This window comes from Aythya fuligula, chromosome 8 (genome assembly GCF_009819795.1).
Source record: "Aythya fuligula isolate bAytFul2 chromosome 8, bAytFul2.pri, whole genome shotgun sequence".
Classification (NCBI taxonomy): Eukaryota; Metazoa; Chordata; class Aves; order Anseriformes; family Anatidae; genus Aythya; species Aythya fuligula.
The window spans coordinates 23,849,346-23,877,242 of NC_045566.1; the positions used below are offsets into that span (position 1 = coordinate 23,849,346).

Consider the following 27,897-nt stretch of genomic DNA (forward strand, 5'->3'; position numbering starts at 1 on the left):
CTGCAATCCTCTGCTCCAACTGAGAGCAACTGTAGGAGAGAACAGTGAAGCTGACCTACTTCCTCTACTGCCAGCCTCCTTTATTTAAAAGAACAACTGATATCACAAAGCATACTCACTGATGCCATCCTTGCATAACACATTCCCCTAATTTACATTTAAGTTCTCTTGGAAATAAAATTACAATTAAAGTTGCACAAAAAAGAAGTGGTTTCAGCACTATTTACGAATACACAGAAGCAGAGCCAGTAGATACTGCTTTTAATAACAGCCGAAAAAAAATCAAACCACTACAAGTAGTGTAGAAGTAACAGATGAACAACAGTAAGAAACATGACACGCAGCAACATCACTACAAATGTGATGCTTTGTACTTTCTCTGATTGCAATTTGACATTTAAAATTTAACAAAGCCATTACATTGACCGTGTATTGTAACTGTGGTAGAATGAGACTAGAAAGACACCTTACTTTCAGGAAAACAAAATAAAACCCAGGATACTTCAAAAACCTTAACTCTACCACCAGTGCAACACCAATAAAATGACATCATTTGAATACACTTGGAGTTCCAAGAGGTTCTTAACGATTGTGGTAAAGCTGAGGCAAGGAAACCGAGTAATTTGTCAGTTCCATAGAGTCTGTGTCAGAGAATGATCTGAGATTCAGAAATTCTTGGCTTGAAGCTGTTACCCCCCAGCTGATGCAGTGTGTCTTTGCAATCTTTTTAACTTGTGTGAATTTGTACCTATATCAAGGCAGAACTAAGCTAAGCTAGATGGTGGTTCAGGATTTTCCTTTCAGCTGACATTGATGAATCAATGGCAGTAGCTTGCCTTCCTCATGAAGTCTTTGAGTATCTGTAGCACCTCCAACAAAAGTCCCATTAACAAACACTCTTGGGACCTATCGAGAACAAGAAAATTGCATCAGTCACTTCAAAAAAAGACAAAAACCTAGAGCAAAGCCCTGTGGACTCAAGTATTGTTATGTAAGCTTACACACCCACACCTACACTAAGTGGAATGTGTATGTATATGTACACACACACACACACGCACCATTTACTCTCTTAATATGCATATTAATGTTTCAGTATTACAGTACAACTCCTGCTTCTGTAATATTTACGGAAATTGAAAACTTTGTTCACTTGCTACTCAGAAGTGGATTTGAATTCACTATAGGGAAGATTCGTACAATTGAGTCAAGTGAGGCTATATAAAATTAAGGAATGGCAAACATGCTAAGTGTTAAACACAATGCAATAAATACAGCCGTACAAATGAAAACTGACTTTGATACTTCAGTCATCTTAGTGGCAGTACGGAAAAGAGATCACCTCTGAGGGACAGCCAGAAGGTCTCAAGAAAAAGCACAGAACCCTTCTGCAGTGCCTTGTTTTTCATTTAGGAGCTTGCATCCCAAGTTTACCCATCTCAGAAGACTGCAGACCTTGATATGTCCATAACCCATGGAAAACATAATTTAAATTCTTACTTTTCTTACTACATGCAAGAAAGTATACTCACTGTTCTGCCACCAGTCATCTGTTCAAGAACATCTTGTATCTGGCTTCCGTTTTCATTCAAGTCCAGTTCTACAGCTGTGTAATTTACATTCATGTGCTCAAAAAGCTTTTTTGCCTTTTTGCAGTAGAAGCACGTTGTTTTAGAGAAAATCACCACGCAGTTCTCTGAAATAATATCCTGTATATTTACAAGAACACTCAAGTAAGCGAGCCTTGTTTTTAAGTCAGTGTATTTTAACAGTATCCAACAGCCATGAAATCAAACAGGGAAATTATAAATCTGCTATTACTGTAACAAATGTTTAGTAGCAGTAATTTGACTAACTTTAATCCCCAATACTGATGATAGTACTGAATTAGACTAGAAGGCTGAAGAAAGACATACAAAGGATACAGCCTAGAAAGACCAGGTGGCAGCACTAAGGATGAACAATGCTGCCCATATTACTTGGTATTAATTACAACTAATTGTTAAAAAGTGGGTTGGACAGGCAGAACTTCTGACATAATTTTTTTGTGTAATTCAGACAAGCTTTGAAGCAGCCACAATTTAAAAAAAAAAAAAGAAGACACAAGCAGTTGAAGACACAAATGATATAATATTATAAAATAAATATAACATTATATTAATAATTATAATATAATATAATTACGTTATTATAATATTATATTATAATAATTAAAGACACAAGCAATTTGTTACCTGTATTTGGTTCGCAGCGTCATTGCTGGACAGCCCAACAGAGACGGGCTGGCTGTTCCCCATCCTAAAACTAAACAGAAACACGAGTCAGATAGGCATGCTTACAAAGAAAAGGCACCTTTTACAGCTCACAAATTATTATTTGTAAAGCATCGCAGCGCTGTCAATATCTCTCATAATTCCCCGTCACACTCAGGTTCACATCAGCTGCAACGCCGGGGGCTGTACGAGCTCGCACAGCGCGCAAGACAATCAAAATAAACCCTAGTTTTACAGACAAACACTTTTTATTTCCCTTTCCCCGTCCCTTTCCCTCCCCCCCTGTCCCCGTCCCGTCCCCACCCACCCCCGCCGCAGCCCGGCCGCCCCCCGCTGCAACATGGCGGCCGGCCGGAAGGGGCGTGGCCCCGCAGTCCTCGCGGCGGTCCGGCACGGCTCTAGGCCCCCCCCCCTCCACCCCCTTCCCGCCTCCCGGCCGAGCGCGGGGCTGCCCGCGGCGCTGCCTGCTTCGGGGGTGGCGCCCCGGGGGCCGCCTCTGAGCCCCTGGGGAGGTGCCGGGTGGGACTGGGGGTGCCGCGGGAGCCCCCTGCCCGCCTGCTGGGGTGGGACAGTGTAAAAGTGCAGCGGTCAGTCCTGTGACAAACAGCACAAACAGCACAAGGAAATCAGTTCATGTGTAAAAGCGACCCGTGTGGGCTGCCTGTGCTCCCTTATGGGTAGCAGGTTGACCCTGTTCAGACCCGGTGTGTTTGTCTTGCTCCTGTGCTACAAGGCTCAAACAATCCTTCTTGGTGTGTGTAATCTTGGTGAATTTACCTGTGGCTGCAAGTTGTCAAACCTTTTGATGAAAAAAAAAGCGTGGGTGTAGCCTGCTAAACCACGGCTGCATTAAAGTGGTCAACAAGCGCAGTTGGAAGCTGTGCCCTGGCAGTGTGCTGTCGCTGTACCAAGCTCTAACAGGTTTTCCCCTTTCAGATAAAGGTTTTCTAGATTCATCGCCTGGGCTAAATCTGATAAGCACTCAGGTATCTAATACCATGTGGTAAAAATACCGATTGGTAGTCTTACTATGTTCTCCAAAGTGAAGTGTGAGAACAGTTCTGCATACTTCCATCTAAAACTTTCAACAAAGGCACGCTGAAGTAAAAAGGCAAAACAATCACAACTTCATGAAACATAATGACTTTGTATGCTGCTAAAGAAAGTATTTGTAGTCTAGTTAAAAGCTGCTTAGGTGATGCCAAGTAGTTTCTGGATGAGAAACAGAAACAGGACTGGAACCACTGGAAGAATTTCAATTTCCATTTCAATTTTTCATGGGTTGCAGCTGCAGTAAATCTAATCTGAGAAGTTACATTCTGTTTATTCAGAATGCAATTCTGTTTATTCATGGTGGTTTTGCTTCCTTGGTACATGAATGCTATATCCCAGTGTTGGTGTTGCCTGGCGGGGAGCAGTGCGGTGGGTTCTGCTGTGCTGCTCATTTCCAGTGCTGTGGCTCAGCAGAAGATATTAAATTGGACAGAGGAGAAAGCGAAGGTGTGCTTGTAGGGAAAAACATGGATTTGGACTGACAAAAAGCCTGATGAGGCGTGCTCACAGGGGAGGCTTCGTGCCACAGAGCCCCACGAAGCCCTCCCCTCTGCGCTGCACGGACCCGGCCATGCAGATGATGAGGAGCTGGTGCGTGAGGAAAGTTTTTTGCAGAGACACCAAATATTTTCGAGATCACTTTATTCTCCTGGGGTGCCAACCACCTGCTCGCGTCAGAACCGAGTGCTGGTTCAGAACCCAACGCCAGAACTAAATCCTGACGGGAATTCAACGCCAGAACTGAATCCTGACAGGAATTAAAGTCTGACGAGTGATTTTAGCGCCTGATAACACCGGGGTCACACCACAGCGACTCCCTTTCCCCTCCCACCCCGCTCTGACGGGCGGGCGGCAGACCCCAGGCGGGGCCCCCTCAGCCCGCTGCGGCCGCCCAGGGGCGGGGCGGGGCGAGGCGAGGCGGGGCGAGGCGGGGCGGGGCGGGGCGGCGGCGCTGCTCAGGCGTTCTCCGCGGGCAGCCCGGGGCCTGGCGGCTGGCGGCGGGGTCCTCTCGCGGCTGGCGGCGGCGACGACGAGGACGGCGGCGGCGGGGCCGGCAGCGGCAGTGGCGGCGGCGGCGGGCAGAAGATGGCGGACGTGCTGAGCGTGCTGCGGCAGTACAACACGCAGAAGAAGGAGATCGTGGTGAAGGGCGACGAGGTGATCTTCGGCGAGTTCTCCTGGCCCAAGAACGTCAAGACCAACTATGTCATCTGGGGGTGAGCCGCCGGCGACGCGGGGTTTCGGGGGGTGGCGGCCGGGCTGAGCCCCGCCGGGCCTCGTTTGCCTCTTAGGGGGGGTTCCCGGGGCCGCCGGGCTCGCCTCGGGTCGCCCCCGGGGGCTGTGGGTGGGCAGGGGGGTGAGGCAGCCCCGCGGAGCCTGTCCTGGGTTTTGGGGAGAAATCCTCCAAAATCGGTGCGTGCCGGGGCTCCGGGCGGCTCGGCACCCCCCGCAGCTCGGGCTCCGGGTGGGGAGTGGGCGGTGAGCCCCGGGGAACGGGGGCTTGCTCGGCCCTGCCCTAACAGGCAGCTGGAAATCGCCTTTCTCTTCCTGGAGCGGCTACAGTCGGTTAAGTGCTACTTTGTATTTTTTTTAGAAAAGTTGTAGAACGGCAGTTTCTGTACCTGTTGGACTCGGTGGCTTTGCCGTGCGAGGGGCTGCTCTGCTCACCTTTCTCCAGAAAGTGGCAGCTGCAGGCTTGGGATATCCACCCTGAAAGGGCTTCAGTGAATCCTTTCAACCCAAGGGAAACTAACGCTGGTTGTTAAATGCCAGGTAGCGAGCGCTGCAGGTAGTGATCAAAGGGAGTGCCGTGTGCTCGGAAGTTTGCACGACCAGGAAAGCCGCAGATTTCTCAAACAAAACCCTTGTAGTTCACGCTACCCAGGGACGGATTTTTGATTTTTCATAATTACGATAAGGACGTTAACAGTGCTGTAGTGTCCTCTAGTTTGAGGAAGAAAGGAAAGAAATCTGTCTGCTTATGTTAATTTGTAGGCAGATTTTTTTAAAACTGCTGTAACTTCACGTTCAGTTTAAAGCTAGAAATGTGGTATTTCGTTGTCTATTTAAAGCTTTCAGAAATTTGCTTGGGATTTAGTTGCACTTCCTGGCTGAGAGGGGATACTGGTAGGTAGACCGGAGAGGAAGAAAATATTTGCATAAAGAGATAAGTTTTAAAGCTTTTGATAAGTCTTGATTTTGTTTTGCTGAGTAGCTACATAGAGGCTTAAGGTGTTTCCCTTGCTCCAAGTCGCTTTTCCCAGGCCGTAATAAGTAATGGTTAACTGGACAGACACGTTTCACCCCCATTCTGTAGGGAGCAGAGAAACCGATATGCTAGCCTGACTCTTCTACTGCTTAGGAAAACTTGATTTAGGTGTGGAAATTATTAACAAAAGGCAAGAAGGTGGCAGCTGGAGAGAAAAACTTTATTGGGTACATTAACACAGCTTTATCTTTATGGCCAAAGGGGGATCGTGGGGGAGCAGAGGATGTGCTGAGCAGTAGCAGTAACCACATCATAGCTGTGCAGTTCCTCATCTCTCGAGATAATGTTACAGACTTGTTATTTTTCAGTAAACTAGTAAATCCTGATTCAGACCCAAAAAGGTGGCTCCTGAACTTCTGGTAGAATGAGGCCGCTGTTGATTCACAGCATCTCTTGTGAGCCACGGTGGCATATTCTGTCTGAAATCCATAAACTGAAAAACCAGTTCCACGAGCTGGTTCTTCCTTTGAGATCACAGTTTGGGAGCTGTTAATTCTTGTAATTGCCAGGACGTACGAGGAACATCTTCAACAACTTCTAAGGTTCAAAATCTCTTACTAGGGTCACTCGAAGGGGTCCAAACTATGTGTGCAGTGAGCGGTTGTTAAGAGCTTAATCTTTCACGAAGCCAATATGATTTCTGTCTTAGGTGTCCACAGCCTGGTTGCTGTAATTGCATCTCTGTCTGCTATCGGTCTGGGGAGAGTAACCCAAGTCGGAATAGCAGCGGTGGCATTCGGTCCCTTCTAGAATTAGTCCCAGCAGACATTTAACACTGTGGCTCCTTGAGCAGCAAAGCTGGCAGAAGTCAGCAGCACTGCCTTCTCTCCGTGCTGGCGTGAGTGGCTGCCAAACAGTGAATTGGTCTGAGGAAAGGAGCCAGGGTAAGGGTAACCTGGAAACAAAACCCAGAAGGTCGTTCTGATGCAGGTTTGTTCCCAGATACAGTCCACAGAGCACAACTCGGAGTACTTCTGAAGGCAGGATGGACTAAGATGAGGTGTTTTGTTTGTTTTGACGTAAGGGTTGGTCCGCGGCCCCAGAAGAGTGATTATAGAATCGGTTTCAAAACCCAAGGAAGAAATCAATCTACCAGCACCTCATTTGCCTTGTTTACCCATCAGAGGGACTTGTTTGGACAGTTGAGAAGTTTTTAAACAGAGAGCAGCTGGTCGTGGGTATTGTGCTTTGTGTGAGACTCCGCGTGTCCAGTCTTGTATTTTTGAGGATTAGTGCTTGCTTTTGTGAATGAGACCCAGGCACTTAGAACCTCTATAAAAATCCATGCTTCAAACACAAAAAAGGAAGTAGAGCAGTTTAAAAAATGAATAAACTCGTGTCGCCCTTGGAGTGTGAATGGATGAACTGGAAATAAATTTCCGGTGCTAAAACCAAGCAGGTGAGGCTTTCTCTTTTGCATTATGTGAACATTTTCTTCAGTTTCTAAGCTGGAGTTTAACAAGAATTAAAAGTTGCATCACTTTTTTTAAGTGCTGGACTTTTCAAGGCTTGGATCGTAAGATTGTTTTTCTGAAATAACTGACGTAATTAGTAATATGGGAAAAGAAGATTAATTTCTTTTTGCTGCTTCACACAATTAACAAACGTTGGAAGTAAGCTGCATTCAGCTTAGCTTGCTTTTACCTCTTTATTTTGAGCAGGTCCTCTGGCAAGCCTGAAAGGATCACGAACTGCTGTTGAAATGCCAGTTTAGGCTTAGATTTTCTCCTTGCTGTACAATTGCTCTCCCATCTGACCCTCTCCCGTTAACATGCAGTATCTTGCATTGTCCTTGTGATAAAGCATCCTCTTGCAATGATAATGAGCATGGGGATTTCTTGCGTGTGTGGCTTAGGTGAAGTACCAGCTGTGCTCTGCCGAGCTTTGTCCATGCCTGGGGCTTTGTAATACTGTATTTCCAAATTAATAGATAACTGTTCAGTGTTTGTTTTCTAAATTACACCATTCATTGCTAAATAGTGTAAAGAAACTTGAGTAGATGAGCAGCTGGACTTTCTAATATAATCATTGGATGTGACGCACTTCAAAGAAATAAGGACTTACCCTGAGAAGAGAGAATCTACAGTGTTGATTGTAAAATGAAGTGACAACTGCAGCACGTGACACAGGCTTCACTTCAGAGCCAAGTCTATGTGGAGGAAGCTTTTGTTTCTACCAGTACTCTGAACAAGTTCAGATGCTACCTGATCAAAGATAGCAGGGAAGCAATAAAATAGCCAAATAATTCCTTGCAGTGGAGTCCAGTTTTGTTACAGTTGTTCAGCCAACTTTGTTTCCTAGTGGTTGAAAGATACAAAGTCTCTTTCCTTCCCTCCTCCTTGCAACAAAACATAACCCTTCCTTCCCCCATGTAAATACGCAGACTGAGTTCTTGGAAGGAAGGAAGAGTGATAGAAAAATCCTTTATTTTACCAATTCCTGAAGTATTTTGAATCATTTTTCTCCCTGTGAGATAAGGTGTGCTTGTTTTTCTCAGGCATCACTATGAAGGTAATGTTTTAAGCCTTCCTGTTAGTGATGAGTTCGGAAGGGGTTATTGGGTGCTTTTGATCAACATAATTTTTGTTTTGTGTAGAAAAGAAATTCCAAGAAAGCAGCAGTGGCACTATATCCACACTACAGAGACAACAGACTTTCACTTCTGGTACATTTAATAGGTGATTGTGTAGCTCTTCCAGGTTAAAGAAAGTTATGCTTGAGGAGTGGTTTTTATTTCTTCTGCCTTACCCCAGAGAGGTTGGCACTTCTGTGGTGAGTGTTTCGATGCTGGTGGTGAGCCGTGAGTAAAACCACTGTGCTTGGAGGGAAAACTCTTTGTTAAACATTAAAAACTGTGTTTCATGATTTTACAGGACCGGGAAGGAGGGTCAGCCCAGGGAATACTACACTTTGGATTCTATCTTGTTCCTGCTCAATAATGTGCACCTTTCGCATCCTGTTTATGTCCGTCGTGCTGCAGTAAGTAGACCATACAGAACTTCATTTTGTCTGGTTTGAGCTGAGTAATGTTTGCACAGTTATTGCCAGAGAATGATGGTAGCATTCTAGTGTCTGAATTTGTCTGGGGAAAGGGAAAAAGGTATGCAATGAAGTGTGTGTGTTTAAAAAATACTCTACTACTTATTTGCAAGCCTGAAGTGAAGGAGGAAAAAAGTCTGTCCTCCCTTTGTTTTATAGCAGATGACGTGTTTCATTTTGTGCAGTTAAACATCCTCCAGAAAGTAGTTGCATTTTTAAGCTTGATAGTTGTGCTTGCTTGTGACGCGGGATGTGTTTTCTGTTCTTTGTGTGGATGAGTGGTCAATGAAAGTGGAAAAATCTTAATCAAGAGTCTTTCTGAGGGAATAACAGTTTAATGTCAAGTCTGCTGTCTTTTCAGACTGAAAACATTCCTGTGGTAAGAAGACCTGATAGGAAAGACTTACTTGCATACCTAAATGGGGAGACATGTGAGTGATGTTTTCTGTTAAAGACACAGTACTCTCTTGCTTTGCATTTATGGGATAAATGAGGGGGCAACACATAAGGGTCAATCTGTAGCTTAACTGACTACGTTCAGACCTCTCAAACTAATTCTTCTTTCAATTATTTTATTCTGAACTTAACTGTTTTTAAGACGCTTAGGAGCTGCATTCCTACGCATGTTTAGAAGTGAGCTACTTGATGATTAACATCCTTGGTTAATGGTTATCTGTTAGAATGCTCCGTGTTTGTTTCTTCCTTCTCTCTAGATTGTGGGAAACTTTGATTTTGATGCAATGAGTGTGTGGGATAAAGTCTGCAGTATACTAAAATGTATCAAATCACTGCTTTTTCAGTCTGGCAGATTTTCCTGGTATTCTACTGTGCTAAAATTTCTGTTACCAACAGTCAGAGAAAAGAGGTTTCTCTGTGACCAGAGAAAGATAAATATGGCCTACTTTATCTTGCTCTGTCTTGCATGTGGTCTCTCTACGTTGGAATATGAGATGATTTCTGTAATATGAGCAGTAAGCCTTTTTTAGAGGGACCCTCAGGTTGTCTTTCTTCCAAAAAGCAGATGAACAAGTAGATCTTGATTCCAGGTTATAAAGTAATTTTTGTGACTGGTTTCTCCTGTGTAGTATATACAGATCATAGAATTGCTGACTAATGTAGGAAGGGACCACAGAGTCATCTGGTTCAGTCCCCATTTTGAAGAGTCAAATGGCCCCAGGCAATCTGATTTAACTTGGTATCAAGTTCTGAATATCTCTGCTGCCAGTGTATGACAACCTTTGATAAAGACATTATTTTCTTAATATCTAATTAGAATTTACACTGTTGCCTTTTAGCTGTTGTTCTTCATCCTTTTATACTGAAATACTTATCAAACCTTTTGTAATTACATGAAATATTGTTTGATTACAGCAACCTCGTCAAGTATAGACAGAAGTGCTCCACTTGAAATTGGCCTTCAACGATCCACTCAAGGTATAGTTCAACTAAAAAGTAGCCTCAAAGTTTGTTTTATGAAAGTATTCTGCAATGCTCCATTTTTAATGTCCTCTTTTTCTTGTAGTTAAAAGAGCAGCAGATGAAATACTAGCAGAAGCAAAGAAACCAAGAATAGAGGTAATGACAGTAACTGTCATTGATATAAATTTGGTGTGTGTGTGTGTGTAAATTATAGTTTTTATCTTGTTTTATATCAGTTCAGTCGCCCTCTGGGTGCACACGCTACTTCTGTTAGTGTGTACATGAACCAGGAGGAGATAGAACTAAGGAATTCTAGCCTCTGGTTTAAACTTGGAATTTGAGTTGCTGGCTGTACATTGGAGTGTGAAAGGGTAAAGCTTGACCACGGATCTATAAATATCTGTTGCATTATGATCTGTCTGCTGGGAGCTATGTGATTAGAATCAAAGTGCTATGTAACGAATAATTACCGTGATGTGCCATTTGTGAGCTGACATAACTTAAAACAAATGAGTACATATCAATAAGATGGGCATTTATCTGCTATTTTAGTCTCTTTATAGCAGTATACAAAACTGTTGTCCCTGTGATTTAGTATTTTCTGAGGCTATGTGTTGGATAATTAAACAGTGTATTTTCAGAATTATCTCTCGCATAAAATTGACATGTCTAGTTCTAACACATATTGTATTATGTAATTCTGCCTGGTTTTAAAAAGGAGTTTTTTTTTTTTTTTTTTTTTTCCTCAATTACTTTTTAACTGTGTTCATCCATTTTTTTTTTCTTCTGAGTTGTTAAAAATCTGTCTGTACATATTTTCGGAGCTCTGAGGCTCTTGATTTCTTCTTAGAAGAAGATTATTGTAAATACATACATTCCATTATTCCAGAATTGCATTTTAACAGTGCTTGTGTTTATCTTTATCAGCATGAGATTAGTGAGAACTTTGGGCATTCTTAATGGCTCACAAGCACAATTGCTCTGACATGACGTATCGGTGATCTGTAGAGTTACATTCTACATTTCCCTATGTGGTTGTGATGCTATTATGTTGAAGATGTACAGTTGGAAAACATTATGATTTGGAGATTCAAGAATTCTGCATACGAACCTGATCAGTTTATGGCCATCTTTTTGTTTGTTTCTTTGCTGCTCAGTCTGTGAAGTCTGTTTTAAGCTATTCAGAAACTGTTTCAGTGTAGAGATTCCAGGTCTCTCCTGATACGCAGGCATGACTGTTTTTGCCATGCTTCAGCCTTTTAGCAGTAGGACAGGCTTGACGATGATTTAGATTTTGTGGGGAAATAAGACTGATAAGACATAAATGGTATCAGCTTTAAGAAGCTGAAAAAATGGCATAAAGTTGCTTTCTCACCTTACATGTCTGTCTCCATCCTCGCTTGAGTAACTGGAAGTTGCTTTACTGGTCTTTACTCTTGACTTCTCTATATATTAAGAATGCCATTTTTGAAAGTTCTACATCAAAATGTCACAGTTCTGGGCAGTTTTCCGTAAAAACATCATTGAGCTTGTCAAAAATGTATGTATACATATTGTCCTACTTATTGTTTGTCACCTTCAAATTCTCTTACTGCTTTTCTATTATTTTGCATTCTTGTCTCAGCAAGGCACTTTATAAAGGAATGGTAGTCTCCTTTTCATTTTTCTAATTGTGATTCTTAAAAAAATTCCAGTAGGTGTACAATTAATACTAGTGCACAGTTCAAAAATGCTTGGAAATAAAGATAGTCCTTGCTAATCTTAAAGTGAATTCTATATAGCTTTAATTCTAGCTGTATTTCTTTCATTAAAGAGAATACACAAAAATTTAAGCACTGCTGTTACTCCTAGGATGAAGAGTGTGTGCGCCTTGACAAGGAGCGGTTGGCGGCTCGGTTGGAAGGACATAAAGAAGGTATCGTGCAAACAGAGCAGATCAGGTAGGAATACTTCAATTTCATATGGATAATGCTTAATTAAAAGACTAATAACAATTAGGCATGTGGTCTTACTTCTGTCCACTAGCTCTCATTGGAAGTATTTTGCCTCACCTCTATCCCCCCTTCCCTTAGGTGCTATCATCAATTATACTTGAGGGGATAGAACCTCATGCCTGGTCAGAATCCTGTTCATGAGTGGAAGTTCAGATGGTGTGGCATGAGATATCTTGTTTTTTTTTTTTTTTTTTTTTTTTTTTTTAATTCACAAGTGTAAGAGCAGTTGCCTCACGTTGCCCTCCAACCCCCACCACTTACGCTTTCTTCTGCCATGGTGTTTATCTAAGCAGTCAAAGACAATGAGCAGAATTTCAAAGGAAAGCTGATGATCTCTGTTTCAAAGAAAGAAAACCTTGTACTGAGGAGTATCTTGTGCACAAAAGGAGGAGAATAATGTAAGAATACATTTAAGGTTAGCAGGACCTCAGTTTGACTCCCTGCAGAGGTGAGCTTGTTTCCTCCAAGGAGGCAGTAGACTACCAGAGGATAATGTCCTGTCATTGCCATAAGTAGTAATCAGTATTCAAGTGTTCGAAAACTTGACCGTACCCTTTATTTTTCTGTTGAATCTATCCAGAATTTTGCAGAGAATGACACCTGTTTTTGTGTCTTACACCATATCTTCCCTAAGCCAGGCAGAGAGGAAATGAAATTATTGCAAGACCTTGTTGATGCTAAGGATCTTGTGCTTAGTAGATACTTAGTAGGATACCAAACTCTAGTAACTCATTTTCAAATACCTGAGTTCTGAAACCGTAATGTAAAGGTAGTTGCTTTATTTCTTGCATGTGTCAACTCTCAGAATGCAAAATGGGAATCATGCTTCCTGCTAGGAAGGTGTATGAGTATGCAGTAACACTTTCATCTGCATTGGATTTTGCAAATAAATAGTTTCACTTGATAGAGCAACTGCATTCTTCAAAAATTTATTTCCTGAGCATAAGCAATGTTGTGAATGCTTGTTTGTTCCTTACCAGGATTAAATTTATCAGTTAGCCTTTCAACAATTAATATAGCCAAGTGAGGTATAATTGCACCTAAGCACATAAAAATATCTTCTTTCCATCTGTCTTGTTTAGGTGTACATAAAAGGAAACTGTTTTAAAAAAAGAACAACAACAAAAAAACACACACCATTTGATTGTCATACCTGACTAAAAGTCAGGAAGTTTAAGAAACAAAGTGTAACTGTGCACATTGTTTTGTGTAAACTGATGATTTGGATGTTAGTTGCAGTGTGTTACAAGCAAAGGTTTTGGAGTATGAGACAGTATTATAGTGAAGATGACCAAATGTTATTTGTAATTACCTAGTAAAAATCTGTAAATACAGAATACAATTGAATGCAAAAGATTGTCCCTTTAAAAGTGCAAGTAATGTTCACAACCGGTGAATTTTGTCACTCTTGTTGCTCATTTAAGAGCAACAAATAAGTTCCTTTTTCAGTAGCTTAGGTGTAAAAGGAGATTGCTTCACAGTGTAATTTTTCAATGTGTTCTCAAAAAAACCATGTAAAATAGAATTGGTTACATGCAGTTGGGATTGTGCAATTCGGTCCTTTTTATTCTTCAGTTAACCTGGAAAACAATAGTGCTCAGTGTTTGGCAACTAAATCCTGCTGTGTTTACAATTAAAAGCAAACAGATAAAAATGTTGCACTTTTGGACTGAGCTGAGCTACTTCAAATACAGTTTAACGTGGACAAAGTTATTACCATCTGTTGTTTGTTTGGCCTACATGCTATGAAAAGGTAACACTGATCTTCCAAGTTCCCAAGTCCGCCTAACAGAGCCTCAACCAGAATTTAGTTTAATGCTTTGGAAGCCTGAGATTGGCTGACTAGACACAAAATTGTAATTCACTATAAATTACTAGGAGGTGAAAGTCAGATGATACTGTGAATGGAAGTGTTAGTCCTGATGCTTTACATGTGCAGTCTTTATTTCTGCTTGTTATAGTTGGGATTTTTTTTTTTTGACTTTTTTTGTGCTAATACCTGTATGGAGTCTTTTGTCAGAAAAATGCTGTTTTGGGCATTAGAATCAATGCTAAGCTCATATAATCTTTATGTATAAGTAAGGTGACTTTTTTATGGCATGAATGTAAATTTAAGCAGGAGGAAACTACTCATTCAGAAATCCTCTCAGAAGAATTGTTTGTGCTGTTATTCAGTCTCTTCTGCTATTTTTGCTCATTTAGGTCCTTGTCTGAAGCCATGTCAGTGGAAAAAATTGCTGCTATCAAAGCAAAAATCATGGCAAAGAAAAGATCCACTATCAAAACTGATCTGGATGATGACATAACTGCTCTTAAACAGAGAAGTTTTGTTGATGCTGAAGTGGATGTAACCAGAGATATTGTCAGCAGGGAGAGAGTATGGAGGACAAGAACTACAATCTTACAAAGCACAGGCAAGGTAATGCTGCAGATACCAAGCTATTTCTATGATCCAAATGGCAAACTGCATTTTCTCTTTATTGTACCTCTAGCTTGTTCACTGTAGACTTCAGATGACCAAGAGAGGATTATGCTTAGTGTTCTAGGTAAAGGTATGCTGGAGAGCTCCTGGCACAGTGACAGAGTTCATTCTTTCCTCATTACCGAAAGCTTAAAATAGATCTCAAAATACTTCCTTCAGCCATTTAAAAGATACCAAGTAGTCACTTAATTCCTCTTAAACAAAGCTGGTTTGAGCCTTACAATTGGGAAGGCTGTAGGAAGTACCTGTAGGTGTAAAACAGACAAAAGCGGGGTGTAACTGATACAAGTAGCAACATACCTACATGGAAAGAAAGTCCAAAGGCTGCTAAGCTGTGGAAAACAGTGGAAAAGTAATGAGAGAAAATAATAAAATGAACAAAACCAGAAAGAGTTGACGTGACGAGGCTTTTCTGTGTCTTTTTGTTCCTTCATGCTCCTTTAATTGATGTCTTTATCTGTACTTGGTTACGTGCCATCCAGAGCATGGTTGCAAGCACAGCTGATAGCCTGATTGTCCAAAGAGAGCAAGCTTTCTTTATAGCAGACAATTGAGGCTAAATTTCTCAAGGAAGCAGTAAGTCAATTCCTAACAGATTGCGGAGGTCTGTTTTCCTGAGGTGGTTGTCAGATTGTATCCCTTGCCTTCTCTACTTCTCTAAGTACTGTCACAGGAAAACAATGTCTCGACATTAAGCAAAGGAGTTCCCAGTTTTAGCTTGTCTTATTTTTAACAGTATTTTACATGATAGTCATTTTTGCAACATAGTCTCATGACCTCAGTGGAATAAACACTTTGGAATTATGGGGTAATTAATAGGAATATGGCACATACCTGTGCATTATGCGCAGAGTCAATATTGCTGCTTTAAGTCTGAGATTTTTAGCAATCTCACCACTGAACAGTTATAAATAAATGTTAGAGATAAATTAAAAAACAACAACAACAAAGCAAACAAAAACAATCCAAAACAAACAGAAAAACACTTCAATCATCCAAAATGTATGTATTGAAGGAATCTGGGTAACTTTTCCTCCTGTAGTGAATCAGTCATGGCATTCATATCTTTACATGCCTTGCAGGGGAGTCTTGCAAAGATGACGAGTAAAGAGTTTTTTTTTTTTTTTTTTTTTTTTTTTTTTTTTAATCCTAGTATCCCTGTAATAACAGTAAGACGAGGTAGCAATCTTAGGCAAAACCTAGCACAGGAAGAAGGACAAAAAGAGATTAAGTTTGGTCAGGGACTCTGGAAAGTAGTTCCTTTGACTAGTCTGAGGAATAATTAGCGAGTCCTTTTTTCTGTTTGCACAGAACTTTGGGAGTGTTCTCCCAATACATACAGAACAGAATACAAACAGAAATCATCAGAGGTTTATATTTTTGAGCAAGAAACTGAGAGTAAATGGGTGGGGAAACATCACTCTGTTACACAGGGCTAAGGTTATATCCCAGAACCTCACAAAGCATTTTGATTTCTGAAAGAGCCTTTGCAAAGATAGTCTCAAGTTGTTAGGAAACTCAGGTATGTTCTTTCCAGCAAATCATTCCTTATCTACTTTCCAGTTCATACAAAGAATTTTGATCCAGGTAGCACAGTACCCCCTGCAACTGCTCTTTTGGCTTTTCTGTATGATACTTGGCTTGCTAATGTGCCTATTAATTCTTTTTATTGTAATTTTTCAATATCTGCTTGATACAGATTTATCTATAGTCTCTTGAATCCTCTTAAATGTATTTAAAAATGAAGCTGCCTTCAACAGTAGTTTACCATGTAGGATCTTTTTCATATTTGAATTTCTTTAGATCTCCAGGGGTAATGGTACCAAATTATGAGAACCCTAAAATGTCAGTTTCCTTGTTTCTTTATAAAAAATGATTCAGCCTGAGACAGATCCTCAAGCTGTCTCCATCACAGAGGAAAAGCTCCTGCATGTAAACTTTCCCAGTGTTCTCTGTAGTAAACATTGATGTAGAGAAGGCTTAAGATCTAAAAGGAAAACACTAGGAATATCAGGCTTCAAAACAAAATATATCATCTTTAACATGTTTTGGGCATTTTTATCTGTTTTTTATGTCTCTGGAAAAGTACAGATTCCTTCAGCAAGATGCTCCTCAATGTTCTACGTACAGCTCTAAAGGTTTTCATGATGCTTGTGTTCTGCCCTTTTAGATGTTATCTTTTACTTTAACTATCTTTTAATAGTGACTTCATAGTTACGTCACTCCCTTAGCTGAAATTAGCAGTGAATTTTTTATGGCAAAAGGTGTAAGGTTTTCTTTTGCTTCACAAGAATGTTGGATTTGAGTACATTGATACCCCTGTTACAGTGTTCTTCAGAAGCTACATTTCGAAGTAGGTGTTCTGCGGTCTAAATAAAGAGCTGTTTTTCCTTTTGTGACTTCTTTGGCCAGATGCTCCAAGAAATAATTGCTTATGATAGCTAAAGAATTAATCTTAGCATGGCTTCCCTTCTTGACCCTCATCCTACCTACAAAATAACTGTTATCTCATAATTGCTTTCTTTGGGATTACTGGAGTTCTGTTACTGTCCAGTGTATATTGGCAGGAGAGCCCTAGTGCTTTTGTACAAGTTGCCATTCATTAACTGTCATTCAGTGGTTGTCATTCGTGCTTTGGCTCCAAGGTTGCTATAATGCACAGCCCGTATCCGTATGATCCCTTCCATTACCCCTATGTTGTACTCAGCTATTGCATTGATCCTTGGCTATCGTTATACTGATTTTGTGAGGTTGCTGTTGGTTTTTAAAAGCAGACACTTCACTTATCTTTTTTGTTTTTAAGACTTCCAGAATTTGCAGTTGTCTGCTTGCGTTATCTTTAAATTTTGCTTAGAACTTCTTGTTGAAGTATTATTTTTACTTAGTTTTCTATCTGATTATTATGCACTCCTACCCTTTTTGGGAAATCTAGTGTTTGATTTAATCCCAGGTGGATGAGTCATCCTGTGCTGTCTCTTGCACATCTGTTGGCCTTCCCAGTCTGCGCTGTAGTCTCTTAGAGTTCATGCATAATGTGACATTTTCATGTAATTGCTTTTCAGAGCCAAAGTGCATTTGTTTAGTGTGGGGTTTTTCTTGCCATTATAGTAGTTTAATTTTAGAACTATTTGGGTGGCTATATAGTTCAGAGGCAATTTAATTTCAGATTTGAATAAACGTATGCAACGTTGCTGTCTTGGTGAGCTGAGAGTCTAACCAACTGAAAACTCAACTTCTGAGTTCCCTTACCATTTCTTTAACAGCCACAATTGTTGGGGGCTTTGAGAATCCTTTGAGAGTCTCATCTCTTTTGTCTGTCTTCAGTCCTCACACAGTCCAGTTCTAATTGCTGACCTTCACAAACAAGCACAAAAATCAGGGTAAAGGAATTACTGCCTTAACACCAGAGATGTGCTGGGGGAAAGAAGCAGTACAGGCAAAGGGAGAGGAGTTCTAGAAATGAAGTCAAAATTACTTCATCTGTGGATTGATATTTGGACCAGGTGTTAGTGCTGTAAGTGTCTTGCTGTTTCTTTTGCTGGCCTTTTTTGTATAAAGCACATATAATAATTTAGGATGTTTACTTACACCATGTTAGAGGGGTATGAATTGAGTTTTTGATAACATAGTCATACTATTGACTATGAAACCTGTTTCTGGAGGGCAGGTTGAGCTTGTCAGATTTTATCTACATTAAATCAGTTTGAGCTGAAACTGTATATCTTAAGGGAAAATACTAGCAAAATACTGCTTTTGTAACTTATTTAGTGAGAGACCCTTTGTTTATTGAACTGGACATCTTTTCTGGCAGCTAGGATTTGAACCCATACATAGAATATTTAACACCATAAGTATTTGGAGTTACAAGTTTTGAATTACTGCTTTATATCTGTTTCACAAAATAAACCATTGAACATCTAGAAAAATCTTCGTGTTTAAACAGAAATTGATTCCTCCCTTTCATGTTCTTCCTTTGTCTTTCCTTCCTGAATAATTCTTTGATTTCTGTAATCTCTAGTAGCAGGCTTCAGCAATCTTTTTTTTTTTTTTTTTTTTTGAAGCAAAAAACACCTCATTCCATTTCTACTGTAAATGGAAATGTGTTCATAGCACTTGAATTCTTCCTGTAGGAATGCGAAAGTAGTCTAAGCAGGATTTTCAGCAATCACAAATATATTGGAAAGGAGTAATTATCTTAGTGATTGATGTACTTGAGTTTTCTTAGGCTCCCAGTGTGTTCAGAAATATTCTATAAATAACCAGCATAGTAATGGAGCAGGCTGGGTTGAACCTGTGCTCCTTGTGTGTAGAGAAATCTTAAAACTGGAATCGTGACAATACACTAGCAGTGGCCTTGTGAATTTATAATTCTCTGAGGTGAATGGCTGTTCTTACGGGAATAATGTGCTCTGAGCATTTCTGGTTTTTTTTTCTTCCTTCCCAAATCTTTGATCCATTTCTTTTTATGGATGTTACAGATTACTGCTAAAACTTTAAATTTGGGGTAGCAGTCTTGAGTTGTATTTTCTTGAAAGTATAAACATATCAGAACTACCTTTCCGTGAGCAAACTAACCCTATGGACAGAAGGAACAATATAATCAGTCCAATTGAACATACAGAAGGCAACTTGGTATAGGATCTGGATTATTTGAAACTGTCCCTCTAGTTTAGTTTCATAATCATTGGTTCATAAAACTGTGGGGTTTGTTAATATAAGATTTTCTTTACATGCATGTTAATTACTATGTCCGGGTTGCAATGTTGAAGGAAAAGCCTCACTTTTTACTTCCTGTTACTTCCCTTATGCAGACTGGCCAATTTGATCTTCTTACAGTCTGGGTAGATAGTCCTCTCCCTGATTAATATTTACTGTATGAGAAAGATAAAAGTAAATGTTCTGAATTTTGACTTTTTAAACATATTAAAAATATTTTTTTCCTAATGAAGTAGGAAGTAAGACCAAATAAAACACTTGTATTCTGTCTTAATCCTAGCATTTTTATATACCTCCTCGTTTTTAAAATAAAGATTTTCAATAATAGGGTTGACTACTTTGACAGTAAGTGCATATTTGAAGTAAATGCTGTTGAGATTATTTTTTTAGTTACTGTTTTCGTAATTTTTTTGTACTTTTTGATCGCTTATAGCAATGAAGTTCCCTGCCAAGGGGATTACAAACTACACTTACTGCAATTTCAGTAAAGTTTTTACTGCACCTTCTTTTAATTGACAACGCTTAAATTGAAGTAACTTTATAGCAAGACTAATATGGTATTTTAAGTTATTTTTGACAGCTAAAAGGTCTGAGTAAAATTTTGGAAATTGTAATTCTTTGTAAAAGCAATTTTGTTTTTGAGCTCTAGGTGGCAGAATTGTTCTGTGTTCCTGAAATTCACAATAGTGGTGAATTTAATTGTGAAGTTGAAAAGATGAAGGTGTCCCAGGTTAATAGCAATTAGTGCTTTCAAATGGAACGAGTGTATGGTTTTAGAAGGCCTGTGCACAAGTGACACGGTATAGATTTCAAATCCCAAACTCTACTTCAATGTATATTAGCTTACTCAGTAAAACTGGGAAGACAGTTGTATTGCTGCTAGACACTCGATGTGGTTTGAGTACAGCTCTTGAAGGAAGAATGGACCAGACCGTGAAAGTTGTTTTCATAGTGAGCAATATTGAATCTCTCTTTGGGACTAGGTACCTCAAATTTGTCAGAAAACCGCTGGGGTAACAGAGCTGTGTTACCTGAAGGAAATTTAGGTTAGCTGTAAAGTAACATCACACTTGTGCGCTTCTTCAATGACTTAAAAATAAAATAATAAACAAAAAATACCCACCTGCATTTCTATATGGTGCATATATATATATATAAGAAGAAGTAACTTCAGGTTACGTACAAAGTATTTTTTTTTTTTTTTTTTAAAGCAGATTTTATGCTGTGTTCTATTTTCAGGACATTAGTGTTGCTCTTTCATACTTCTGAGTTAATGTTTATTCTATTTTAAATTAGATGCTTTATATGTCTTTCACATAAAATACTCTTACTATAAAAATCTAGTGGGGGGAAAAAATAGAACAAGTGAGGAATGAAACTTGTCACTGGAAACAGTCCACAAATAGGGCTAATAACTATGTTTTATTTCAGTGCAGTAGACTGTAGTAGTACTTAAACTTTTTGACTGGTGGAATATTATTTGTTTCCCAGAGCAGATTTTGTGATAAGGGGTGTCTGACTTTAATTTTAATTTTCCATGGCAGTTACTGATAAATCAAGTTTTAATAATGCTTTTTTATATATGCCCTCGTTGGACAGTTTAAAGAAATTTGTCATATACTCTGCTCCAGTTTGTTAGCTATATCGATTGTGATAATTTCTTACATTGGTACTGTCCTGAAAGCATAACGAAAACGATCTATTTATACTTAGGTGGTTCTTTTGCAACTTGTTTGTTCTGTTTATACCTTCTGTATGAAACATACTGTTGTATGAGTTACTGCATGATGGTCATTGCAGGCCAAAAGTGTATGGAAAATAGTTTGAGAAGTACCATAAGCTTTCTGCAAGCACGCCTGTCAGTGCAGTTGAGCATCTTCTCCTTCTTATTCAAGGGAAGCAAAGGAATGAAAACAGGAGAGGGGCATGTACACCTGGTTCAAAAAGGAGGCATTATTTCATGACAATTCCATAATCTGTGGTCGTATTTCCATCTGTGGTCTTTACGAGGAGTTTCCGCCTTAGGAGAATAAAGATGTTGGGTCAGAAACGATGGAAACTTTTTATGGTCTGAATAAGCACAGTGCAGAAAATACCAGTACTTTGTGTAGCTGTTCTACCTGTGTTTGCATGCATGCAGCTGTCTCTGAATATCAATCTTGTATGTATTCAACCTTTGATTCTGAGGGCAGTGTAGCATACAACACAAAATACAATGCTCTAAGACTATCTTCAATTCAGAATAACAAGGAGGAGAGAATCAGCTTCAGTGGTTGTGAACAGTTTCTGTGGAAGATGCTTAGAGTTTAAGACATAGGAGTGTGCCTTAAATGACACTGGATTTAGGTGTGTGATTTAAATTTCCATGTGTAAAACTTTCTTTTAATTTTACAGTCAATCGGTTTATGTGCCACACAAACTGTTTAAATTCTCCTGTACTTTTTAAGAACACCTGAATACAGTTGGCACATTCATGCCATGCAGCACATAAGAATTACTAAAAATCTGTGATGAGAATATGCATCGTGCCTTGGTTTGTCATTGGCTGCAAAGGACTTAGCAGCATGTCTGAGCGTATCAAGCAAACGTGTAAAGAAGCGTGGAAGGGGCTTCCTGATTCTTCCTTCTCTGTCTGCTGTAAATTTGGATGATATTTATAGTATTCTACAGCTCTTGATCATCCTGGGATTCAGGTCCAACAGGAAATCCTTATCTCAAATAAGAATTTGAGTTTATAGGGTTGTTTCTAGGATCTTCTTTCTTTGCTTTGAAATGCCAGTATGTAAAATCTGATACAAACCGATTACAGCTGATTTATGGGGATGTTTTGAAGCCATGTTCTCTAAGTGTTTCTAGTTCTGTATGTCAGATTTCTGTAAGAGATATTTTTATGAGATGAAATCTGTTCTTTCTTGATGATTGGTATTAGAAACTATTATTTTTAAAATACTTTCTAAAAATCATTAGTATTATTTTTTTAAAAAGTATTATTTTTTTAAAGTATTATTTTTTGCTAATCTGATAAATAGCAGTTAAAGCTGTTCTTGTGACTAGAGTTCTTTGTCAATGAGCTTTAGGGTGAAGGATAGTTACAGAAATTAAATACAGGTTACAGGATAAATGTTGCAGGCTTTTATTTTTTTAAAGAACAAACTGTATTATATTTATATGAAAGCAGTTTTATTACAGGAGGAGTTCTGCTAGTGATGTAACTTGGTGCTCTTCCCCACCAGAGTAGGCTGATCGTATTTGTTCTGGTATTTCTCCTAAAACAGCCTGGTGTTAAATTAACACCAGTGATAGTAACTTGACTTGCTGTGTGTTAGTCACTGTGTTGGCAGGGGATCGAGCATCTGCTGCTGTAAATCTTGAGAATTTATATACGACTGAAGGTTTTCCTGAAGAACATGTGTGACTCTTGCTGTGAGATGATGATCACCAGTGTTTATCTGCCCATAGCTGCTGTCCTTGATTGTCTGTTGGTTCCCATTGCCTTCTCTTCCAATCTACATCTAGTGCGTGCATGAGTCCTCTTTGTAGAGGCATGAAGGAGGATGGGAGGAGAAATCTATTACTATAGAGAATTATTTAAGAAAATATCAGAAACCAGGTTTGATAGCTGCTGAAACATTCTTCCTCTCTTTTTCTTCCTAAGTGTGGTAGAATACTATTAGGTGTAGACATGGCTGGAGTTAATAAAGAGCTTTCATGGGAGTAGCAGCACTCTAGGCAGATAAAAACAAAAATGAATGAACTTGTCCTTTTATACGGAAGACTTCCTCAAGCATTGTTTTAAAAGAATGTTCAAATTTCTTTAAGAGCTAGTACAGAGAGAGACAGATTTTTTTTTTTGTTTTGTTTTTGTTTCCTGGTCTGTCCCCCAGATTGGAAGTTTTTGGTAATAAAACTGTTGCATTTGGTATTAAGTTTAACTAAATCTAGGGTAGAGGCTAAGGGCTGTTTATTTTCTGGATCTGTAAAGGGATAAACAATGAAAACTTAGTGGTCTTTCCTCTCTGCAGGGCTTTACAAATCAGTTGGAACCTGCAATGGACTTTGTGCTCGATCATTTTCTGTCACAACAATGTAATCCCACATCCCCAAACAAGCCAATAAACAGCAAGATGATGATTGTAGTTTGAGCATTTGTTAAAGCACTGCTGTTTTTTTCCCCTTTCGAACTGATATTACTTGTGTCCTTGGGGGACCTGCATTTTCATGGTTTCAGAGAAAACATCAGCAAGAACGCTTTGTAATTCTATGCTTATTAACGAGTTCTTTTCAGCAGACTGGAGAATATCTTTTTTTTTTTTTAACCTAAAATTCCTTGTCCTGGACCAAATTTTAATTTCCTTCAGTTTATTAAAAACTGAGATACTAAAATGCCTTTGAAAAAAAAAAAAAAACATAATTGGAAATTTAATTCCACTTTTACAAGTATGGTAACTGTAGGTTTTGTGAATGAGATAGGTTTGTGAAAGTTGGCTGTAGCTTCCCTATGACTGCAAGACTTGGCTTCTACATGGACAATCACTCTAAGTTCCTTCTCTTGTTATTTAATTAGTTCATCCTTCTGAGTTTCAGAAGACTCAGGAGCTTGTCTTTCCAAGAGGCAATATGTGATGAAACGCAGCAAGGACAAGAATTGTGATTATTATGCTGCCCAGTCCAGAGTCTGGAGGAAGTCTCTGAATTTCAAGTTAAAAAATATAGTTGCACTTTCTTTCCAAAGAACAGAGCTGATTTTGAGTATCCACATATAATTGATATGCACATGGCTCGCGGCTCTTTGAAATGTTTTTCCATTTTTTGACAGAAAGAGTGTTGCATGAGTTCTTTCAGTCTTTGTGAAAAGAACTTCTTTGTGTGTGCAAGGAATGGCTTTGCCTTCATAAGTGGTTGCTGGGGGTATTCCAGTTCCAGCCCTTCTGGCTTGGAGCAAGTTGACAATGTGCTGACTGGCTGAGGTCAAGTGAGTGAGCCTAGAGAAGCTTTGAATTAGAGCTCTCCCTATAAATTATTTCTACAAAATTCACCCCAGACATGATTGCTTTATAATTTTTGCATTTGGTTCGTAATACCAGTGGTCTTCATTAACAACATTTCAGTGTTAGCTTACAATGCTGTGGAAGACTCTAAGCATATGAATTCTTGATCCTATTCCAAGCTATTAACAAGTTGCTTTCATTAATTGATAAAAGGTTTCTTTTACTGATGATCCATTACTAAAATAGCCAGTAATGAAAGACGTGTCCATATCTCTAACTTAAAATGTGTATTAACTGGTCATGTAATAAGTGTCTGCCTTTCAAAAGGTTAATTAGCACTTTTTGTTTGGAGTAAAACAATCCTATTAATACTAGCTGGAGGAATGTGCTTAAAAACATTAATTGATATAACTCATGCCCCAATGACTTGTTTTTCTGTAAAGCACAGGTTAATGGAATGGTTTCTTCCATGTGTATTAGTATCACTTGAAACAGATTGTCATCGAGGTTCACAGGTATTCAATATGTTTTTCAGAACTTTGCCAAAAATATTTTTGCAATTCTTCAATCAGTAAAAGCCAGAGAAGAAGGCCGAGCACCTGAGCAAAGACCTGCACCAAACACAGCACCAACGGTAAGAGCAGCACCTTGAGCATGAAGGTTTTCACTCTGAAAGTGCGAGTACACTGTCTTGTGGTTATTAAACATGAAGTTTGTATTAGTTTAGTTTCAGTGAATGAGTAACTTTCAAGCATAACTTCACAGATATTCTTTGCCTTAAATTACATTTACTGGTATTTAAAGAGTTGAATATTTTAGTTTAATTTGTTCAATATGTTCTTGTTACTTACCGATGAAAGTGTTAGTGCCAGCTTCGGTATGTATCAAACACCAGAGACATTCTGCATCTATTTGGAAGAAATGCATTACTTGAGACTGCTGCCATTTCAAACAATTTTTTTTGCTGGTGGGTTTTTTGACAGATAGGGTAGCAAATGTTTAAGAATCTGGAACATGACTCACTGGCGGGAACAGCTTGAACCAGCTTTCTTTTGCCTGTAATAAATCAGGAAGACAGACTTATAGCTTTATTGTTTAAGCTGTCTGGGTATTAGACTGGATTTGTTCTGTGTGTTTACTATTGGTCTCTATTAAACATAATGTATTCTTGAACTCGGTGACAGTCTACTATAAAAACTGTTTAATTTTACTTGGGTTTATTCTTGCTACCACTGCATTTAACAAAGAACTAAATTTAAGTAGCAAGGTGAGTTTCAACTTTCAAATATTTGCTTTGTTGAATTTTATAAATTGTCCATAGGACTCTTCAAACGTACCATGCAGAATGGTATCAGACACAGAAAAAATGAATTGGTGTATAGTGGTGTGTTACAGGTGCTTTTAAAAAAACACACAAATAACATGAAACCAAACCTCTCCTTCCCCTTTTATTTACAGAATACTTTTTTCACCAAATCTGGTTTTATTTTGGCAGACTAACAGATTTCTAGCTTAATCAAGCTGGCAAGAAACATTGTGTGTGTCTGGTGGAAGCCTTAACCATGAGTTGTCAGTTGACAATTTTTTTTCTGAATCTTGAGGATATTACAGGAACTCAGTGATTTTTAGAAAACTTGAAGATTTTACCTAATGCAGTTTGCTATTACTATTTAAGTTTTGCCTCTGGTTGTTGTTGTTTCTTTCAGTATGCACTTCCAAATTTTCTGTTAGGCTGTAAGTGGATGTTGAAACTAGACACAGCAGTATTCAAATACATTGAAAATCCTACAAAGTGAACTAATTTTATTGTCTTAAGCAGTTCCGTATAATGCTTTGTGAACTTCACAAATCAGCAGATATTTTCAGGACGTCTAAAAAAAACTTATTTAACCTGTTTTAGGATCCCACTTTGCGAAATAAGCAACCTATTCCAGCTGCCTACAACAGATACGATCAGGAAAGATTCAAAGGCAAAGAGGGTAAGTTGATTGTAATCCTTCTTAAAAATAATAATTAAAATATATAAAAGGGAAATGAAATCAATGAATTGTAAAGTCAGGGTTGTAGGCTTTTCTGTGCTGTTGCTTGCAAACCTAAGCAAAGACCAAAAAAGTTATTGCTGTGCCTAAAGATAGCTTTTGTCCAGTGGTAATACTGGGTAACCAAGTCTAAAAATATTATCTCTTAGCAATGCTTTCTACCATTTAGGAAGCAAACCGAAAGCTTAGAGCCAGAACTTGCTGAAAAAAATTGTCTGGGGAAGCATGTGCATTAATAAATATATTTGCAGATCTACTGTTTTGTTTTATGAATGTTAGAGGAATCAAATGAAATAAGTTACCCCTCCTCATACAAACACAATTACTTCAGAAGTTGCTTTCAGTAATCGTGTTACTACCTTGTGTCTCTAACGAAAAAAATGACAGCAGCGCAAAATATTAGCTTCTTTCTAGAGAGAAGATGGAAATAATCTACAATATTTAAGAATTTTCATTCATTTTAAGCCAGAGTGGAAGCTTGAACTTGAGTAATGATTAGTCTTTCTAAATCAGAATTTGTTTTGTCCCCCTTGCTTTTTTTCATCTTAAGTTCTGGTTCTAGTATTGTTGTCTTGCTCTGTTTCGGTTTTGCAAATAGTGTTTGTTGTGGTCGGATGTTTTCTTGTTTCTTGTAGATTGGCAAGGCAAATTCTTCTACACTTTTGTATTGTCTCTTCATTCTTGTTATCAAACAAAATCATTCTGTTCCTTAATGAAGCTTCATATGCATGATGTTCAGGGCGCTCTTTTCCGGCTGCAATAGCTTACGTGCTGTTAAATGCTACTGTAAATTACAGATGAGCAGTTCAGCTTGCATCTTGCAGAGTGTTTTGCTTTGTCAAAGTTAATACCATTTTTTCTGTTTGGGGAAAGTGAATAACAAACATCAGAGAACTTGCATGGTATTCCATGTACGTGCTGTACTGTAGCTGATTGTGTTCAGTTCTGTGTTGAAATGGGAAAGAATGAAAAAACCCTCCCCTAAATACATCTACTGGTACTTGTTCGGTTTTGTTTCTCATAATTTGTAGTCTTCAGTACTTGAGCATTTGCCAACTAGTTTTTCTTACCCTTCATTGGAAATTGTAGTGATTTTCTTAAAGTAAATAGCTATACTGGACAGTGTGAAATTAGAGGTGGAGAAATCAATTAATGCCCAGGTATAACAGTTCAAATGTACCGATTGTACCAATTCTTGCCCCACTGAGTGCATCTAACAGTATAGGCAGCAAAGTAAAGTTTCTCTGTGCTGCTCTAAGTCTTGTCCCTTTAGTAATGTTCCACATTGTTGTTTTTTCTTAAGGTTTCAACATAGAAGTCAGTCATGGTGAAAATACCACTATTTTTAGTCTTATTTGGTGTAAATTGGAGAGGGGCTTGCTGTACAGCCACGTGATTTCATTCCATAATTGTGAAAAGAATAATTAACCAAATTGTACAGGAAAGCTTTGCTGTTGACTTCCTGCTATTGTCATTTTATGTTGAAATTATTCTTGTAATTGTTGGATTTTCAAACATAGGTACAGTTTTTCAGAAGTACGTCAATTTCAAACAAGTGTGAAGTGTTAGGTCTAGGCAATAGATAACTAAGAAATGTTTAAAACTGAGGAGACTCTGGACCACAG

General features: G+C 38.9%; 2 protein-coding genes across 2 annotated transcripts in view; one reads left to right on the top strand and one right to left on the bottom strand.

Annotated features, from left to right (window-relative positions):
* Positions 1-65: 65 nt before the first annotated feature.
* GLRX2 (glutaredoxin 2) lies at positions 66-2,637 on the bottom strand. The gene is made up of 4 exons (XM_032192794.1): positions 2,581-2,637; positions 2,235-2,304; positions 1,533-1,709; positions 66-906 (listed from the first exon to the last, which is right to left on the bottom strand). The coding sequence occupies exons 1-4, from the start codon at positions 2,613-2,615 to the stop codon at positions 787-789; spliced, it is 402 nt and encodes a 133-aa protein (XP_032048685.1). The 5' UTR covers positions 2,616-2,637; the 3' UTR covers positions 66-786.
* A 1,744-nt stretch (positions 2,638-4,381) lies between these two features.
* CDC73 (cell division cycle 73) overlaps positions 4,382-27,897 on the top strand; it is a 99,870-nt gene continuing 76,354 nt past the window's right edge. Inside the window, exons 1-9 of the mRNA XM_032191879.1 lie at positions 4,382-4,543; positions 8,469-8,574; positions 8,996-9,065; positions 10,006-10,068; positions 10,157-10,209; positions 11,905-11,993; positions 14,250-14,466; positions 24,769-24,867; positions 26,134-26,212. Of these exons, the coding sequence (XP_032047770.1) occupies positions 4,413-4,543; positions 8,469-8,574; positions 8,996-9,065; positions 10,006-10,068; positions 10,157-10,209; positions 11,905-11,993; positions 14,250-14,466; positions 24,769-24,867; positions 26,134-26,212 (907 nt within the window). The 5' untranslated portion in view covers positions 4,382-4,412. The remainder of the gene's footprint in view (positions 4,544-8,468; positions 8,575-8,995; positions 9,066-10,005; positions 10,069-10,156; positions 10,210-11,904; positions 11,994-14,249; positions 14,467-24,768; positions 24,868-26,133; positions 26,213-27,897) is intronic.

Bases quoted from the DNA above. Each gene is read 5' to 3' on its own strand.
- GLRX2 (XM_032192794.1), bottom strand. From the start codon at position 2,615: ATGTTGCAGCGGGGGGCGGCCGGGCTGCGGCGGGG. The intron at 2,305-2,580 runs GTGGGTGGGGAC...GTTTCTGTTTAG, and splicing joins GCGGCCGGGCTGCGGCGGGG to TTTTAGGATGGGGAACAGCC. The intron at 1,710-2,234 runs GTAACAAATTGC...GTAAATATACAG, and splicing joins ACGCTGCGAACCAAATACAG to GATATTATTTCAGAGAACTG.